Source organism: Ptychodera flava, chromosome 6 (assembly GCF_041260155.1).
Source record: "Ptychodera flava strain L36383 chromosome 6, AS_Pfla_20210202, whole genome shotgun sequence".
NCBI lineage: Eukaryota > Metazoa > Hemichordata > Enteropneusta > Ptychoderidae > Ptychodera > Ptychodera flava.
This window is the reverse complement of record NC_091933.1, coordinates 30455023-30472193: the sequence shown is the minus strand read 5'-3', so window position 1 is coordinate 30472193 and position 17171 is coordinate 30455023. Positions and strand designations below refer to the sequence as shown.

The window sequence follows — 17171 nt, the reverse complement described above, 5'->3', positions numbered from 1 at the left end:
TACATCTTTCGGGTGATTTGCTATTTTAATGTTCGGCTCAGTGAATAGTCAGTTAAATTCTTGTATTACAGTCAATGTCCATCTCACGTTTTTGCAGGAGAATTTGGCCTCGTATTGGTGAAACTGATTACGAATTTTGATGATTACCCGTTGCAAAATATAAAAGATTATATTTTACCCAAAATATGTTGGTGGGACACGCAAATACTTAAAGCGCTCTTTGATTTCGGTATACTGGTAGAAAGCAAATTTTTAATTTTTCATACATCAAAAATTCGACAGAAGAAGCCACATAACAGGACACATTTAATACAAATACACAAATAAGTAGAGAAAACATAAAGACAAAAGTGAGTTGAGCAGAGCAAGCTACGTAACGATTGATCGAGAATCAAGGTCACAAGGTCAGTCAACTTTACCAAATATAATGAATTATTCTGACGGGCAGTCAACCTGAAATACAGCATTCGCTCACTATCAATCTTTATTTTCGTTTCCAGGAGATCGTACAGATGCTGGTTCAGCGATACTTCTTCCACAGGAAACGCGGCGCCGACGGCGAAGACGAGAGAGGCTTGGGTGGAGCGGAGCAGTACTTCTCTCAGATCAAGCTGGACATGTCCAATTTCAAGTACGACCTCCTGCAGAACATGACGTCGATGAACGATCGGATGACCGAAATCCAAGAGCAGATCGACAACAGCGAGAAGAAGATCGAGCGCGTCAATCCGGGGACGGAAATCGAGAACGCCCTCAGGAACCTTGTGAAAGATCCGAGTAACGTAAGGAGGCTGCATCCGCTCACTCAGCAAACCCTCATGGATCTGGGCATCATACGCCGACCATTGCGCTATGCAGATCGATACAGGTCCGAAGACGGTGAGGAAGACTACGTATCGGAGGGAGAGAGTTTAGGAGGGTGGGAAGGACGATGGGAAGGTTAACAAAGAGACTATGGTAAATGGTCTACAGAGGGCGACATTGCTGTATACGGTACTACATAAGACAAATTAAGAGTTGAATTATTTTTTTCATTCATGATGAATATGAATCTTCTGTTTCATATTCGATAATTATATCGGGGAAAATGAGTTCTTCGCTTAAGTAATTAAAAGAATGCACGTCTCATAGCTGAGAGGAGGGTGAACGTGGGAAATTCACTCAAAAAATTCGATGCATCAGTCAGCCAAAGTTGTCACGGGACCATGGGTTTTACTACGCATATATTCTGCCGTCCTCACGTTCGCTACAAATTAAAGTTTTCAGTCGAAACCCCATTTATTTAGGCAGTTTTTTGCTTCGAATATGGACATTTTAAAAAGAAAAAGCCACTTTGAGGTCGAGAAAAGTGACCGATAACTATACAAACGTTTGAAGCACAACTGTCTTTCTTGAAATTTGAATGCAAAAATAGGCGCCAAAATAGATTGCATTGCAAGATATTGTGATTGTTCACAACTTGATGGGGACAAAATGTTCTCTGAGTTTCCAACCTTCACACAGTGTTGATTTTGTTCTTGTGAATAATCCTCAACACCTTTCGTCAAAGTTCAAGAGGGCACAGGGGCGCCCCCGTTTGACAAGGTAGCGGCGATTCGTCTTCTGGTCATAAATCGGACTACGTGCTGGTACACGGAGTGTCCTACTTTAAGTTAAAAATGCAAGGGATCGTCATTGTGATATTGTCATTTGCTTGAAACTTTCACCAAAAAAAACCCAGAAAGAGACCCGGAATCTACAATCAGGATTTCGAAAACGAACTTCAAAAAATAGTCTCACCTCACTCTAGATTCCAACATGACATGGCAAGATTATTTTCTTCTTTACAAAAGAAACTGCGAAAAAAATGCTGACCCGGCAATTATTTTAGTGACTTTGATAATTTTATCGTTGTGCATTTTCATTAGTTGGTCATCAACACACCGTTTTCTTCACACTCAATTTAAACGTCATTCGTCAAGGATTTTTCGAGGAGTCTACGCCAACTTATATATGCTATAGTCTTAATCAACTTGACTGATAGGATATGACGTAATATTTCGATATGTCTCAAAAAAGAAGATGAGAACCCTACAGTTTCCTCACTTACATCTATTGTCCACAATCTTCCGCCTACGACATATGCAATTATAAAGGGGAAAAAAGAAAATACTTACCTTGAGTTAGTCACAGGCGAAACATAATGGTGCATTACTTGACGAGCATAAGGTCTATGAGTCTTACGGATTATTGAAACGAAGTTACCGATTTCGTGTTCTTCATGGCACACGTATGAACAAGGGTCCGAAAAATCACCGTCAACAACCACAAACAATTTGAAAATGTGAATGTTGCACGGTGAATTTAGTGTACAATTTTACGGCAATGTAAGTCATTATAATTATTTTCAGTTTGCTAGCGAAGCCGTTTCAACAGGAAATCCAGGGGACTCTGCCATAGAAAGCGTAAACATAATATGTACCGAAGCATCTAAGCACTATTTTAACCAATCATTTTGTAACAAATTTTGAGACTTGACATTAGTATATGGCCAAAAATGTAGACTTCTGAACCCCAATTATTTTGAAAATTATAGAACTTGTGCCGTCTGTGTGTGAGGCTCGAGGTGTATTTCTGTTACCACATTTTCTCAGCATATATCTAGATTCCGATGGTACCCTGGCCGATGATGACATGTCTCTCTTCTTGACCTGTCGCTCGCCGGTTTCAAACAGCAGGGTGTCACAGCAAGCAAACCCCTAAAACGGCGCAGCAAATGGTGGTTTTGGATTTGCTACACCACAGACAAAATAGCGCCATCATCACAGAAGGGTAAAGTGTCGTAGTCAGCTACCATACACGACAGATATGATTGACCACTGAAAGCATCAAGCAACACGAAAGCTCAAATCGTGAAGCAAAAGCATGGACAAACAATGGCCTCAGGCTGCAGTTTTGTTTCTTTGAAATCGATATCACAGGAGCGACCCTGTTTTCTTTAATGGAACCTCACTGAGACCTTTCCAGCTTAACTTTCCAGGGTAAACTGTACAAGCGAAGAGCATATTGGAAAGAAAGGTAAAAACACGACAAGAAAGAATGACAGGAAAAGAAAAATAATTTGATAACTTCTCTCATAATGAATAGCCAAAGGCTTCGGTCAGGCAGTATATTAAATTATAAAGACTTTGTAAATATATGTCAGTTTTTTTTATTGTCTTATAATGGAGTTCTTTGAATTCGAGTTACTTCAATTGAGTCGAGTCAGTTGATCAGTTGTGTACTCTGGTTCACATCAGTACTTTTAATCAACTATATCAATACAGATGATTTATGTTGTGGTGATAAACGAGCCTGTTATATCAAAATTTTGTGTAATTTAGCTACTTGTAGGTATATTTTCTCCATTTTATGGTTCTCTTTACCATTACAACACTTGTACTGGCAAGATCTTTTATTTTTCATTTCCTGTCCACGAACTTGCATGGAATGGATCGCTCTAAAGCATTCATGTTTCTGCAACAGTAGTGCCCTTCGTCCTTTGGCTTTGGGTTCGAGCTGTTTTAATGGAGTTGACATGTGCTTGATATTTTACGAACTGTTTGTGATTTTTGTTTCGTTTTCCTTCCGTGTCGTGCCGAGGCACATTTTTTGTAAAAACCGTTTCAGACAAATTATCACGTGTCAGATTCTATTGTTCTGATGAACAAATCATTTCTCGTCATATTTTATGTAATTTTTATTATTCCACTAGAAATAGTATTTCTGCATCAGCTCGTGCAGAAACACATGTACATCTTTTACTTTTCAGGGCACGGAAAACTTAGGGCAAGTTCTATTTTAAAATTTCAAACTTTTTACACGTGTCCCGTGGCTTTGTTTGCCAGTATCAAAGGTGTGTTATTTCCTTTGTATTTTCTAGGTGTTTTGTCCTTCTTGATAAGACCTGATAAAATACTGGCGTTTTTGTGCTTTTGTAGATATTGGTCAGTTTTCGATCAGTCAAATAATGAAATGCCAAGGCAGAATTAGCGGAAATGGTAAGACATTGCGAGATTCGATAACCCGCATCCTATTCTGTAAAACGCATCACATTCTGTAAAACGTGTTTTACATGTGACCGTAGAGGGCGTGTGACAATTTTAAATAGCCACCAAGGGCTGTGCAATGGACATAGCTGATTTTTTATCGTCGGTTTTTGCAGACTACTTAGTATGTAGTTTCATTGTCAACTAATTCACCAAAACACTTTTTTCCCAGATAAGGTATTGTTTCATTTGTTCTGAACCTTGTTAACGGGCTTTTAAAATTCTTTGAAAGTATAGCATCTGCAATTAATCATCTCCGAGACAAATCCGGAACGAGGCCTTAGCAGAGGCCCATTTGATATGGTGATAGTTGTAAATTGCAATAAAGTTTAGTGTCTTTGCGTTCGTTGACGAGAGTTTGTCCTTCTTTCTCGCTGCAAGGCGAGACTCTGTTACGCAAAAGGCTTTAGGTGCCACTCAGAGGCTCTATCTTGACTACATAGTGTTCTGCTGCTAGCTGTCTGCAACCAAGACCTGGATCACATTGGCGTCCAGCCGGATCTCTTTGTAAACAGCAGACTTCAAAAACCTCTCTACCAAAGCCGCCACTGAGACAGGATTGGAGTCAGATTAATCTGGACACGTCACTCGAGGGCTCTGTACGTGCCTGAAGTAAATTGAGGGAGCTTTTCAACACAGCCGACCGCCTGTATTTATATCATGACCTTCCGATTATTTCAAATTAGCGGAAATGACCCTACTTCTCTAAATTCACCGAGGATTGCCTCCATATCCTTAGATGGTATGGGAAGGTTAGCCTACATCGTTGTGGTAATTTTGAAGAGTTTGTGATCAAGCGATATTTTTGTAGCAGTTCAAACGGAGATCCGGGGTACCGTCCTTGTCACTGTCTTTCTAATAGGCAAGGACATGCAAGTGATGCAGTGAAGGAACGCTTCCGTCTTAACTGTGACACCATCATCTGCTAGAGTCCACCAGGAAGGATAAGAATGGAGTTCAACGGTCTATATTTTATAAGTTACATCGAACGCAATGGCCACGACACACAACTGATGAGCAATCATGGCCGCTAATCATAATCGCACCTCCGATAACTTGAACGAGAGTCGATCAGCGGCTATTACCCCTCTGGGAAAGACACATGACATAATAGTTTTCCTAAATATTTCAGTTCAAGCGAATGTTCCACGTTCTTTTGAGTCTGTTTTCTTCACAAAATTAAGTAGAAACAGTTAGTAATGATTGAGATAAATGACGTATTTCGGTGAGTCATTCCAGCATACGCGACACTTTCATTTAAATATCTCAAGTGTCGCTTGCAAGACAAGAACCCCTGGATTTCTTAAATATTAATTCATCTGATATTTAATGATATAAGAATGGTGTTGAATTGGAAATGAAACTTTTATCGGGAAAAACTCTCATCGGATAGGATAATAGAACAATGTTTGAGCAAATAGAAATTAAGCTTACCAATCTATTTGTATCCGTGTGTTCATCGTCACACTCTGACGTCACGGCACGACACTTACGTACCAATATGTAAGTGTTGTATATATGCCAGGGCTCAATAAATTCGAATTTTAATGACTCTAGTTTTTCCCCTGTGGCATATTAGAACACTTAAACGGTTCTTATTAATTTTGTCGATGAAAGCTGTTTACCAAACGCTGTGATAATAAGCGGAAAACATTATTGTACTCGTACAAAAAATACCCTTAAAAATCTATGGTGATACCATGTGTTTCTAGCCGAGCTAAGTAAGAACTTAATCATGCCGTGTACATTGAGAACGCCGAGTGAACGAGAACTTTTTTCCTCGTTCACACTTCAATTAGAATGTGCATTTCGTAAGTATTTTTGTCAGGCACGATGGTATGTGGGAAGCTCGTTTTGCATCCAAATCGAACGAAGGAAGGTGACACGGCAGCTGATCCCTTTTTACTCGTACGCAAAACATGCTTACACTGTTACACGGCACATCCTTCGAACAATGTAAATCTTTAATGATGAAAAAAAGTCAGCGCGCCAATTTAACCTCTCAGTTGCCGACTTCTTTTCCCGCCCATTATGTATAGTTTGCTTTCGGCGTGTCTTTATATCGGGCTTATCTTTAGACTGTGTTTCGCCGACTAATCTAATGCCGGCGATTGGTTTAAATTACCAAAACAGGCTTAAAATTGAAATCAAATTATCCTTTTAAAATTTGTTTTTATATATTTGAGCTGTACTTCTTTGCAGGATACTTTGAAAAATTCAGAACAAAGTTACAGCAGAACTCAGAGTATATATTAAAAGTGTCGCTTGTGGTATTAGTTCGGGAGAAAATTGACTTCATATACATGTTTCGGTTATCTTTTGCTTTTCGAGAGAGACTTTAGAGGATACACTTGAAACGTAAGGAAGATGGTAGGATAAAACCGGTAATTATATTATTTGCTTGCAGACAAATTCACTCACAATATCGAAGGATTTTTCGTGTCAGTGACTCGCCGCTACTGCTGGATAAGTTCAGTTTATATTTAAAATATGTATACTGTCCTGTGCTTCATTTTTGTGCTTCGTGTGTTTTCCGACAAAGCAACATACTTTATGAATATCAGAAATAAAAGTTTGTGTACCTTTGAAATAAAAAAAAATTACAGTTAAAGCTAAGATCGATATTCCCATCAATATAATTAGCATATGTTAGGAATTTCTGGGCCATCAGAAGACAATCGACGAACAAGAAGGAACAGCCATAAATATCGTCAAATCGGCATGAACGGTCACGATTAGTGAATTCACTTTTCAAACGCAATAAAAACAACAAAGTTAAATCGTTTAGAATCGCATGGATTTAAATATATTGTTTGATGTAGTAACAGATGGTGACACGTATTTCGAAAAAAACGTGAGCTCACCCCGTTTACAATATGGAATCCGCTGTGACGGTGCAGATAAAGACACAATAAAACAGACGATGTCTATAGATGGTGTACAAACTTATCTGGGTTACATTATAATCTTTACGGCCCTGATACGGCTTTTGCGGCCCGAGGTCGTACGGCGGAAGGGCCCGAGCGTGCGAGGGCCCGTACGCCGTACGACCAAGGGTCGCAAAAGCCGTATCAGGGCCGTAAAGGTTTTATCATATACCTTATGGAATGATAAGCATGTAGTTTACATAATATTCAGCATCGTTTTGGAGAAATTCATCGCCTTTTGTGTCAGTTTTTCATAAATACGATCGATGGCCGCTTCCCGTCGCGGATTGACATACATAATGATGTCATTTGTTTACCTGCAGAATTCTAGAACGCGCAAAGCAATATGCGTACTATACGTGACCAACAGAGATCAAGGCTGAAATCGAGATGTAAGAAGGACAAATGCGTGATGTCAGTTTCTTGTAATTTAATACTGAACAGGCACGCCCTTAGTACACACAGGATTTCACTAGAATTTAGAAATAAAAGCCGATGTTATCAGCGCGACTCCACTGTCGCCACGCGCAACTACGATCTGAGCGAGCAGACGTTTTCCAAATCTCGCGCTGGCTTTGTGTACGAATGGAACGTTTGCGGATAGCAACGCGCGTAGTAACCGGAATCGAGATAGTTCAGAAATGCACGCGATTGCCCATATTTGGGCACCGGGCCGGGGCGTGATACGTAAAAAAATGCACGGATCTGAGGGCTCTTTCTCCCATAGCTTTACACAGGCACGTGAATGTGGGTATATGATAATAAATATTTCTTACATTTAAGTTCCATTTGACTCCCTTTTGACTGGAGTATAAAAAGACTCTCAAGAACAGAAGTAATTGAGGAAATTCGCCCGTGTATGGATGGTGTGTAAGCAGAAAAAGGCGCGACTCGAGAAATATGTATCCAATTTTGTAAGGAAAATAAACAAATAAAAGCGCTCATTTCATCTTCATAGTTTTCTTTTTCTGTCGTAAGCCGGCATATAAAAGGGAGAATCCATCACAAGAAGGATTATGAGGTCATTAATCTGGGCTTATTTTGTCTCCTCCATACGGTTTCCATTGAGAATTCAATCTGTAGGCTTCGTTTGTCGCTACCGGTTACTCTCATCGGCGAAATACCAAAGTGCCGAAGATTTGAAAGAAGCGCGACTCAAAGAGCAGCCGACCAAAACACTCGTACTCGTGTGTTATCTCAGACCACGACACACTGTCAAATATAGCGTCTGCGTTTTACAAATATTAACGTCACTGTTATGGTCGGTGACTGACCAGGCCATCGACGTAAGAAGTTGGAGTTCAGAGCACTAACTGAGAGAAACAGGCTTAGTTTTATTCAAAATATCTAAGTGCACACTAGTGTTATCACCAATCCCACACTCGATGACGTATGGCCAGTGAGTCTATTAAAATGTCAATGTAACGACTGATTGAATTCACAATCTGCGTGTCGAATACCGGGCTTTGTTGTCTACCACAAGAGCATCATTGTCACATATACAGTATATCCAGACTGTCTATAACGATGAGACGAAATTTGAAATGAGCAGAAATTTGCTTCATTTCCTTGTTATCGCTCCTCGATCCGCCCTAGAATGTTAACGAGACGTCTGAAGTGAAGCTAATCCGGTGAAACAATTTGAATTCGCATTAAAAAATCAAAACACTACATTGTCAACGTGGTGCCCAATCATAATATTCAAAACTTTTATCAGAGTAGTACAGAAATCCGCCCCTCCTCGCAGCCTTTACTTTATCTTCGCTCATTTGTATATCGTTTTGGTTTTATGGTCTTCTTCAGACACAAGTATAACTGCTCCGTTGTGTGCTACAGCCGAGTTTTGCAACCTTTTCGTTGATAAAGGTCAGACTCTTGATCACGGTTCCCAGACAATCCATTTGGGATGAAAGTATAGAGACAATCTGGCACAATTGAAGTACAAAAAGCTTAATTTCCTTCTATTCCACTTCAGGGTATACCTGCAATTTGATTTCATATCGAATGCATCGCCCGTTCGTTATTTATCTTCGCGCCAAAATAAGACCCATTGCAATGACGGTCGTCTGCCGCAGCAGAGCAATGCCATAGGTTGTGCGCCATTTACGTCACGGGGTTATTAACATAAGTTTAAAGGACGTAAAATAGGAACAGCTGGAGACGGCCATCACAACTTATGACAAGGGAAAATTCTCTAGCGAGAGTCTATCTATGGTTTGAATAGAAGATTATAGCGCTGTGTAATTTTCTGACACAGAACACGGTACAGCAGTATACACCCGGGTGTCTGTTTTGTGATTACTTTAGCCGATCTGGGCAGGTGCTGCCTCTGAGTGGTGTGTGTGCATAATCTGCAAACTGCTATTCCGTGCCTGGCAATGTGACTGTTTCAAGCTACTCCTTACATCTCAAATGACTGGATTTTCCCCGAAAACTGCTCCTGAGAAAGTCAACTAGTTACTGTCAATGTGAGTATATTTTCCTTTTTTCTATTCTCAGACTGGAGCTTTGTTCCACACTGAATTACTGAACAAACTTTGGCTTAGCTTTACAACAGCTTTCAATTTCTGCAAGCAGACCTATGTAAAGCATACTCTACAACAAGCGCCTGGACAAATATTTCTGACGAAAATTTATGATCGCGCTACATCTGTTCTGTCGTCCATATTATATTATTGCGTTGCAAAGCGTCTTATCTTCCTTATATAGAGGAATTATATTCATACTGGCCTCTTGTCGAGAAGAATGTTCGCAAGCTGGTTTAAACATCTGATTGTGGTATTTGTTTTTCGCTTGAACCTTTCGAACATGGGCTATAGTGAGGACTGGTGGTTTGATTGAATTAATTGGATGCCGTAGCTACATACCATGTAAAGGGGCGGTATACCGGGGAAATTCATTTAAGCAACCCGCCAGCAGAGAACCAACCTGACAGGATAAATCCCAATAACATGGCGGCTCGAGTCGCTATGCAGATCTATACATTTCAGCCCATGCAGTTTTAAAGCTAATTCAATTGGACGTTTCAAGAAAACATGGCTTTTCTCTGGCAAATGATACTGACAGTGAGATAAACACTACATGGGACTTCAATTTGGGACACACTAACGACACTAAAATATGCACGCGGAACAGTTTTCACCAGACAATATCCTAGGATTACATCTTGATTTATTGCCCAGGTACGGGCAGTGTGTAAGAAAAACGTGTGCTGAGTTAATAATCGGAAAGGCAACGTATTCGTTGATGTAAATCAATTTTCATTTAATAGGTGGTGACGACATAGCCCCCACGTAGATGGCATACTCTGGCTATACTGTTGTAAAAGTTATCAGGGATTGTCGGAACGCGACCCGCTTGTTCGTAAAACCGCAGCTTAATACCGCTAACTCAATGGACAAAGATGGCTATACGCTGTGCGTAGCCCATGGAGAGCTGTATATAAGACTGACCTTTGAACTCAAACTTTTGCACCCTCGAAAAAGACATTGAATTGCACATAAGCTTATCTCTGTCATGGGTGAAAAGAACACCGTGAGGATACGTGTTCACCATGGCGATCGGTGATTTTTGTCGTAATTCCATCACTTTATACTTCTATGCCTTAACACGTCTCATGTTATTAGAAACCTATCATCATAAATTCTATTAAAACGATTAAAGAAGTTCAAATACAAACAAATGTACCCTTTAACTTCAGGCCTGGTGTATCAGAATACTAATCGACAGAATGTAGCAGAAAAGATACCATTTTCATTCATTGTGTCTAGTCTCTGGGTTTAACTTATTGGGCCCTTGTTGGAAACTCGGTGGCATCGCCGACGCAATTCGAAAATCGCGATAATGGAAACTGACAACTTCTCGCGGCCGGATTTTGTTCCCAGGAAGCCCAGAGTTGTTGTCAGGGCAAGCTCTTTCTGTGCATTTGTGAAAAGCCGCGCCGCGCAAAATGCTTGATGCGTATTCGTTGTATGATTTCCATCGAAGGTCGCCTGTTTCCATGTCAACGGGGGAAAGAAAAAAAACCACGGAGATTTAGCGATGTTTCAGTCCTGCTGTTTGCACAAATTGGCAAAATTATGTACGTACCCTAAAGTCAGGCAAGAGCAAGCAATTGAATGGAAGAGGCGAGTTTACGCAAAAATGAAACGGAGAAGCTAAACCGAATGATGACGTGCTGCTATTTGCATGAAAGAGAAGAGCGACCTGCAACATGGCGCAGTAAATCCCTAACGAGATTGAATGCTTTTCTGTTGAAAGTTTTTTTTTTCTCCTTTTTTCCGCCATCAATAGACTTAAGTCCTTTTTATAACGTGGATGTACTTAACGGACATAATTCTCAATGAAATGCGACGCATCCGTGTCCATGCGATACAGATCCAATAAATCGTGCACGTAGAATGCCTTTGAGGACTCACTGCAGCCTTTGCAATAATTAAGTTCATTCGACAATGCAGCGGGGATATTAACTGCAAGCTTCATCTTTAGATTGTGCAGTGACTATGGATTTTTTTCGAGTTTTCGTCCCGGGAAACACGTTCTCTTCGATCAATATCATTAGCTCTGATTTATCTACCAGTTATAAACAGCATATCCTCCATCAGTATTTGCACGTATCTTGTACACAGACCCTTCCTTAAAACGTCGTTTTCTGAAGCCAATAAGTGTTGTCGATGGTTCACTATGTCAGATGGTGACATATTGTATGGAAGGACCCCAGGCACTTGGAGTTGTGAGTTTCCCTCAAGAGTCGAGTGGCATTTAATGGGATGCTGTGACTGGCGGGTTGTAATGTCAATATGACTGAGTCATATATTTAAACAGTATTATAAGCAATAATAAAAACGATTCGATATTATTATTATTATTATTATTATTATTATTATTATTATTGTTGTTGTTGTTGTTGTTGTTGTTGTTATTGTTATTTCATCAATTTGCCTTGACAAAAAGTCAATGAATAGTGAGTTTGTTGTCAGCTACAGGCCTCACTTAAAGCGCAGTGGTCGTCGCGCTGCGCATCCTCCTGAGGGGGTCCCCCTCTGTTGTAAACAAATCCAAGAACGCCGCACATGTTACGGGTTGATTGTAATGTTTGCGATATTGCCGCTTGTTAAAATGGCGGCTGATCTGTCACAAGTATACCAACTAACCAAATGTTACACGCGATAAAAGGTCAATTAATCTAAGTTAAATATCTGCTGAATATTGAACAATAATTGCACGCTGGATTGAGATCGCATTTGCTCACGATTTTCTTGAATCAGTTGAATTGGGCTCGGCTACTGTTATCGCTCGAGCCATAGAGCTAGACGTACGCATGTATACGCCAACAGACTATCAACGACCGGACTCTAGTTTCGACATCGCTAGCAAGGACGAGAGCTTTCATTTCAAGAGGCCCGACAGGAGTACAAAGACAACAACCCAAACTACAGAAATCTACACAGGGCTCGAACTTAACTTTTTTACCTACTTGCCCTGCGGGCAAGTTTCCAGAAATTTACTTGCCCGATGAACAAACTTACTTGCCCGATTTTTTTTTGTCTGTTTGGGCAGAGATCACGAAGACCAAGCAATCTCAAAATGTGGCCGACAGCATCATATCAATGCAAGTTCTGTTTTGTCTGTATTGATAATCGTGTTTATTTTTACGATCCATTAGTGTTGGTCTTCGTGATCTCTGCCCACTCGTCCACCAATATTCTAGTGCAGGATTGGGGTCATATAGCTGAAGGGGTGGCCCATCAATTGATATTTGCATCAGCAAATCTCTTTTCCTGAAGTTTTGAAACTTCCGTTGTCGTTTCCTTTCATATATACATATCGCACTTCTGCTTCTGCACAATAACTTTCCACTGAACTCGATGCTGCGATCGCGCCATTAGCTTTATCACCGTCGATTTCTGAGTGGCCAGCCGGTTGAACCTGTACTGAATCCCCTGACACAGATCCTGTTCCGGAATCTGTGACTTTATCTGGCGTAGATTTCAAAAATATACATGAAAACAGGGTGCTTTGCTTCGCTATGACTTACAGTCTGCGTTGTCTCAGTCAGGCCACCATGTGCAAAGTGGCTGTTGATATTACTGACCAACACCCCCTGGGAGTCACTAGCGACAAACAAGTGCAAGTAATACGTTAATGAATTAGACTTCCCGAGGGAGGAAAGACAACAACTGGATATCACTTGCTGAATGTTGACGTCCGGCTTGTCGGTTGTGATACCCGTTTCAGTTACTTGAAACTCAGTAGCGAACATTGTTCCACAAAGTTTCTTGAGTTTTTTATTCCCAGAACATGTAAATTTGATCAAAGTCTATCACTTGCCCGACCGGGCAAGTGTAATTTATTTTTACCAGCCCGATGTCAGGTTTTAGTTGCCCCGGGCAAGCGGGCAACCGTTAAGTTCGAGCCCTGCTACAGCTCGCAGAGCAATGCCTGCTGCAGCAAGAAGCATCTCTGCATCTGTTCCGTTCCGTGGTATGTATGAACGTCCGTGTCAAACCGGGTATATGGCGCGCTTCACGCGGCTGTGGAGAATCCAACTCAACTACAAAGATTACCCCGTTTGGGGGTGCAAACGAGAATTCCGAGTACAGGTATCAAGTCAAGGGAAGGACCTTTCATAGGTCTTCTTGTTATGTGAGGGTTATCTCACTTGAAAGAGGATTTACACCTACCCGGCAATCAGGAGGTACAACAAAGACGTTTGCCCATCACCGGTAGGCCTACACCAGCTAGCGGTTGGATCACTGCCATGACCGTGCACAGGACCGGGGCAAAGGATCTCTCGATACGTCTATGCACGGTGTATCCGTGCAATTTTCCTGCCAAATGCCGCGAAAACCCGCTCGTTTTTTTCTATTGTTTCCTGTCATTTTACTATTTCTTACCACGTAATACTAGGAGAAGTAAGACATGGTGATCAACAGTTGGTTGTGGGCCAAGTCGTCGCGGGCCGGTACGTTGTGGGACCGGATTCTCTATATCCGTGTACGTCAACGTGGTGACCGTCTCCCAACAACATCTCTCGTGTCCTGCTCTGGCTTGCCGATCATGGTCTTGAGTGTAATTTTTGTGTTAGGCATTGTGCTTGTTGCTGGTCTACATATAGGCCTATAGGCAATGTTGATCATTTTAGTTATGTATTTTCACTGTACTGTACATAGTATTGTGTACAACCAACGTGAATGCGCGCGATCAAAGCTTTTTGTTCACTGTGTCTGCGTGCAGTAAACTCAGCGACAATAAATTTGCTGAGTGTAGTGTCCCAATGTTCGTAGCTCTACACGAGTTTATAGATAGAAGTACACCACTGAAGTTCGTTTCCGATCTTAATATTTTACTATTGCATGATGTTGAGTCTTACAATGGCCTTAACAAAGTGGGGGACTGCTCCCATCTCACTCCTATTGAAGTTGAGAAGACTTATGTTTACAAAAATTTATGTTTATCAACAAAAAAATCACGCACGCGCAGCGCGACGACCACTGCGCTTTAACTAGTCACTCAATTAACAACCACTCAGTCATAGTCTAGGCAGTAAGCCCGGTAGCTTGCAAGCCAAAACGCATAAATCAGTCAGCCAATTAGCTAGATCGTCATTCAGTCAGTCAAAGTCAGTGACTGAGTTACTCCGAGTTATTTAATCTGCCACCCTGTCACGTGACGGTTTAAGCGAGCATGTACGATGTACATGTAATGAGTAGAGATTTTGTGGTCTCGTTGTTGTCCGAATCATATTCGGCCTACTGCCCACTATAACCCCCAATGCAATCTCTCCACTGCAAGGTTCGGTTCGGAATAAACGCAACATGAAAGGCAGGAAACGCCATATGCAGCGGGAAAGCCAATTGAAAACAACTGAATGTCTGACCGTTCGGAGTTCAGATTGAACAAAGTGCTCTTTTAACGCCCCGAATAAGCATGGTTTACGACCAGTCAGTGAAAGCAATAAAACACGACTGCAACATTCTATTTGCATCCAATCAAACCAAATGCCAAGGCTATATCCCCTGATCAGTATAAAGCACTTAAGTAATAGACCGGCTCAATCCTCATAATAAGATCGCCACCTTCAATCTGCAGTATTTTTTTCTTTCAGGATTTTTTTTGTCCGTAGAGCTCGAAGAAATCCAGTTCAGCATCCTTCAGATTTGCAAATCTGATTTCTTTTTGCTCGAAAAGAGCAGGCTTTGAAGATTGTGTTTCCAACCGCCATTTAACTTTACGTACTGGACATTTCCCCGAGAAGGGAAAAAGATCAATTTAGTAAACGATTCTCTATTTACGGAACTTAAAGTGGCAAGCAATAGTGACGAAATATGTTCAAAAAAACCCTGACTATTTCGACACTTTACTGCCGTATTATCTTCCACAAATAAAATGTGGAAGTTTATACGTAACATTGCACCTATGTTTATAATACGTTTTATTCCAAGAGGGATGGTAAGGCAATAAGGCCTGCTTCGGCAAAGCTGACACTCATAAGAAGTCAAACATAATTATGTTAATGCTAAAAAAATTGTTGGACGGCGTTTCCTTCCCGGTAGCACTGTTTTGATTCTGTTTTTACGAGATGAGGAACGCATTGAAAGAAATTTGATGACTCGATTTTTAAAAATTATGTATTTGCTAATTAACAGCAGGGCTACCATGACGATTCTGATGACATGAGATACCGATAAAGAACTTTCTGAGTACTAAGCTAACTCATACGAGCAAATATAATCAAGCGTTAAGTACTCTAACATTATGATATAAGACGATATATACATTAGAGAGCGGGGTAAGGAACATAGCAATGTGACTAATCGTGGAAGAAGCCATTTAAGTTACCATAGATAGCAATACACCTGTATTTTTATTAAAACGCATCGAGAAAAAAACTTGGTACTTAGAATTTTAGAATTAACGAACAACCTCAAAGTACATTGTTAACCCTTTGAGCGCCAAAGTCAATTTTTGTCATCCTTATAAAATATACCTAAGTCAATTTTTGTCAGATTTTTGCCAACATTTTGATAAAAAACTGTGGCCAATGAAATGTTGTGTTCATTTGGTCCAAAATTATCAGAAAAATTACAGAAAAAGTCATAAAAATTGGTAAAATGTTGCACTGAAATTTTGGTGGGAAAAATACAGCACTCAAAGGGTTAATTATAGTGTATCCGATTCAAAGGTTAAAGGTTTATGCATTAGGAGAAAAGAGTGTATATGCGGAAGATGCTGCCCACACACCGTAGCCTCGAATGCTATTGTTGTCACTCCCTGTGTATTTCTTTCATTTCCTTTATCGACAGTGATAGCGGTGAGTGAAGGCCCACATTATCTGAGCTCTAGTCCAATTTCATCCACGTCGCCGTTGATTTTGTCACGTGCCGCCGGGCAAAGCCTTGCTCGCGAGTGAATCCCGTAACCATGGCAATTCTTCGTCGCGGAGATTCTGCCGACAACTAGGTCGAGGAGATTAGCTTGAGGTTCCTGTTGCAGGAGCGAAAATTGGTAAATTTGTTTACACGCTGTCACAGAGTGAAGTAATCATTTGTAATGTTGTTGATAATATTTGCCGCAGAAAAGGTCGTTGTATCATTTACAGACATTCATTGATTACTTATAACATTACAGCGTCCAGATCTTCAGTCAAGTCAAGTGGCAGCTCCATTGTCTGGTTTATCCAAAGGTCAAAATTTCATAAAGCACGCATAACATGTTTTTACAGAATCCTTCTGCTCATCCGATCACTTTGATAATTCGCAACACACAAGGAAACTGTGCTTTCGACCTTACCATACATTTTAAAATTTCAACAAAAAGGTGAAAAGAAACTGCAAGTCGGAAATATTGGCGATGAGGAAATTGAAAGTTTCAACATCGGACTGTCAACAAGTGACGGGTACTAAGCCATTTATTTCGATACAAAGCATATTTTTATTCCTACCGGGAATAACCAGCATTGCGTCAAAGATATTTTGCTTTTTTTAATTAATAAAACGTTATGTCGATGTAATCGTGAGACCAATAGTAAAGGAAATACATCAGCCACGCCATGAAACACTTCCAGTGAACCGAGTGCAGTAAAATGCACTGATAAACCTACTCACATAATCTCTAATATGATTATGGGTCAACTCTGAAATCTGAGATATTATGTGAGTTTTCCCACCTTAAAATG

The 17171-nt window shown here is 40.6% G+C and overlaps 2 protein-coding genes across 2 annotated transcripts in view; both read left to right on the top strand.

Annotated features, from left to right (window-relative positions):
* LOC139135451 (short transient receptor potential channel 5-like) overlaps nt 1–4412 on the top strand; it is a 35798-nt gene extending 31386 nt beyond the window's left edge. The window contains exon 10 of the mRNA XM_070702838.1: nt 501–4412. Within this exon, the coding sequence (XP_070558939.1) occupies nt 501–944 (444 nt within the window). The 3' untranslated portion in view covers nt 945–4412. The remainder of the gene's footprint in view (nt 1–500) is intronic.
* Nucleotides 4413–9259: 4847 nt separating this feature from the next.
* LOC139135450 (tyrosine-protein kinase abl-1-like) overlaps nt 9260–17171 on the top strand; it is a 160265-nt gene continuing 152353 nt past the window's right edge. The window contains exon 1 of the mRNA XM_070702835.1: nt 9260–9462. The gene's annotated coding sequence lies outside the window, so the exon portion shown is untranslated. The remainder of the gene's footprint in view (nt 9463–17171) is intronic.